This window comes from Ursus maritimus, unplaced genomic scaffold (assembly GCF_017311325.1).
Source record: "Ursus maritimus isolate PB19 unplaced genomic scaffold, ASM1731132v1 scaffold_19, whole genome shotgun sequence".
NCBI classification, from domain to species: domain Eukaryota; kingdom Metazoa; phylum Chordata; class Mammalia; order Carnivora; family Ursidae; genus Ursus; species Ursus maritimus.
Genome location: NW_024424341.1, coordinates 54,327,538 through 54,329,795, shown reverse-complemented (window position 1 = coordinate 54,329,795; position 2,258 = coordinate 54,327,538). Strand labels below are relative to the sequence as shown.

Sequence of the window (2,258 nt, the reverse complement as noted above, 5' to 3'; positions counted from 1 at the left end):
TTGCAAATAGGCAGTATGGTATTATGAACTAGAGTCCCCCTGCTGGGTGTTACAGCCCTGGGACTTTGTAGCTGGAAGTTTGCACCTTTTGATCCCCTTCACCCCCACCCCCTCCCCTCTGGGAACTGTGAATTTGTTCTCCGTATCTTTTTTTTTTTTTTTAAGATATTATTTTTAAGTAATTTCTGTACCTGACGTGGGGCTCGAACTCACAACCCCGAGATCAGTGTACGCGTCTAAGAGTCGCACCACTCTTACACACACACCCCCACCCGTGGTTAAGTTTCCAGGTGTCTTAACTGCTTAATAATGAAACAAGTTGAGGTTTAAGCTTCCCCCAAATTCCTCATTCTCACCCCGGATGGAACAGGAGGAGTAGAGCTGGCTGGTAGGAGTAGAGCCCCAAGTTGGAGGAATGGCCGAGCTTCGTGGTGCTAAGATGCCCCCTTCCGCCCCCAGGTGATGCCCCTGCGCTTTGGGAAGGACGTCGATGGGAAGTGCCACAGCCTCACGGCCTCATACGTGCGGGCCCAGTACCAGCAGGACTCCAGCCTGCCCCACTGCCGCTTCTACGAGGTGCCCGCTGCCCGGGCTGAGGGAGGGAGGGCCAGACAGCGACGGCCGGCAGCCTCCCTGACCCCCAGGTACCCTCTCACCGCAGGAGTTCGACATCCATGGGCGCCAGGTGCCGCTCCCTGCTGGCATCTACAACCTGGACGACCTGAAGGCCCTGGGGCGGCGTCAGGGCTGGTGCCCCTACTTCCTCGCCCGCTACTCGGTGAGGAGGCTGCTGGGGGCCAGGCTGCAGCCTGCCTGTCTGCGTGTCCGTCTGTCTCTGTCCGTTAGCTTATATCTGTCCCCTGCCCGTGTCTGTCAAGCCTCACCTCGCCTCTGGGGGCCCGGGAGGGCATGACACGGGGGGGGGGTGCAGTGTGGGGGGTAGGCTGGGCTAACCCTGCCCTCCTCGGCCCCCAGATCCTGCACGCCAATGTGGTGGTTTACAGCTACCACTACCTGTTGGACCCCAAGATTGCAGAGCTGGTGTCTAAGGAGCTGGCCCGGAAGGCTGTCGTGGTCTTCGACGAGGCCCACAACATCGGTGAGGCGGGGGCCGGGGCAACGGTGATGCCGGCCGCTCCAGCGGCCTGACTGAGCCCGGACCCCTCCCCTCTTCTCTAGACAATGTCTGCATCGACTCGATGAGCGTCAACATCACCCGCCGGACGCTCGACCGCTGCCAGGGCAACCTGGACACCTTACAGAAGACGGTGCTCAGGTGCGGGCTCTGCGTCACGCTCCGCCTGGTGCCCGCCCTGCCCCTGCCGTCTGGCCCTGCGCCTCTCCGGGGCCCCCTGTCCTCTGCCTGGCTTACCCCAGGGCCAGCAGCCCTGTTCCCATGCCCCCCGCCCCCACACGTCCTCCCCGCCCCTGCAGGATCAAGGAGACGGATGAGCAGCGGCTGCGGGAGGAATACCGTCGCCTGGTGGAGGGGCTGCGGGAGGCCAGTACGGCCCGGGAGACCGACGCCCACCTGGCCAACCCCGTGCTTCCCGACGAGGTGCTCCAGGGTGAGCCGCGGCTCCCTCGTGCCACCCGCTCCCTGTCCTGCTCCCTGTCCCGCTGCCCGTCCGGCTCCCGCGGTGGCTGACGCCGTGCTCCCGCAGAGGCCGTACCCGGCTCCATCCGCACAGCCGAGCACTTCCTGGGCTTCCTGCGGCGGCTGCTGGAGTACGTCAAGTGGCGGCTGCGGGTGCAGCACGTGGTGCAGGAGAGCCCGCCTGCCTTCCTCAGCGGCCTGGCGCAGCGCGTGTGCATCCAGCGCAAGCCCCTCAGGTGTGGCCCCACACAGCCAAGGGGGGAGGGGTCGGGTCCCCCTGGGGGCGTGGGGTAGACCCTGGGCCCTCCCTGAACCTCGGCCTCCGTGCCTGGGGCCACCACGTTGCCAGTGTCGGGAGTCCGTGGTCCGGGCAGGAGGATCGGGTGTGACGGCGCGTCGTGGGACCAGGCAGACTTGCAGGGCCTGCTCCGAGCTGCTGCTGGGTCCCCGTGCTGGGCAGGAACCCAGCAGGTGCCACGTGGCTTCCTCCGAGAGCTTACCCAAAGAGAGCTTGATGGAGGGACTGCTGGCAGAGGGGCAGGCAGGGCAGAGGGTCCCACAGGCAGTCTGGGTGCTGGTAGGAGCTCAGGAATTTCCACCTCAGGCCACGGAGGCAGGGGAGAGAGCGGTCCTGGGGGGGGGGGGGGCTCCTGACAAGACC

At 65.1% G+C, this 2,258-nt stretch overlaps 1 protein-coding gene across 3 annotated transcripts in view; it reads left to right on the top strand.

Annotated features, from left to right (window-relative positions):
• The window catches only part of ERCC2 (ERCC excision repair 2, TFIIH core complex helicase subunit), a 17,512-nt gene that overhangs the window by 6,113 nt on the left and 9,141 nt on the right, over positions 1-2,258 (top strand). Inside the window, exons 1-6 of one of the 3 annotated variants that reach the window (XM_040634157.1) lie at positions 188-576; positions 662-778; positions 976-1,099; positions 1,180-1,276; positions 1,435-1,568; positions 1,665-1,833. The exons of the other annotated variants lie outside the window; for them this stretch is intronic. Of the exons in view, the coding sequence (XP_040490091.1) occupies positions 463-576; positions 662-778; positions 976-1,099; positions 1,180-1,276; positions 1,435-1,568; positions 1,665-1,833 (755 nt within the window). The 5' untranslated portion in view covers positions 188-462. Of the gene's footprint in view, positions 1-187; positions 577-661; positions 779-975; positions 1,100-1,179; positions 1,277-1,434; positions 1,569-1,664; positions 1,834-2,258 lie in introns of those variants that run through there. 3 annotated transcript variants of the gene reach the window in all.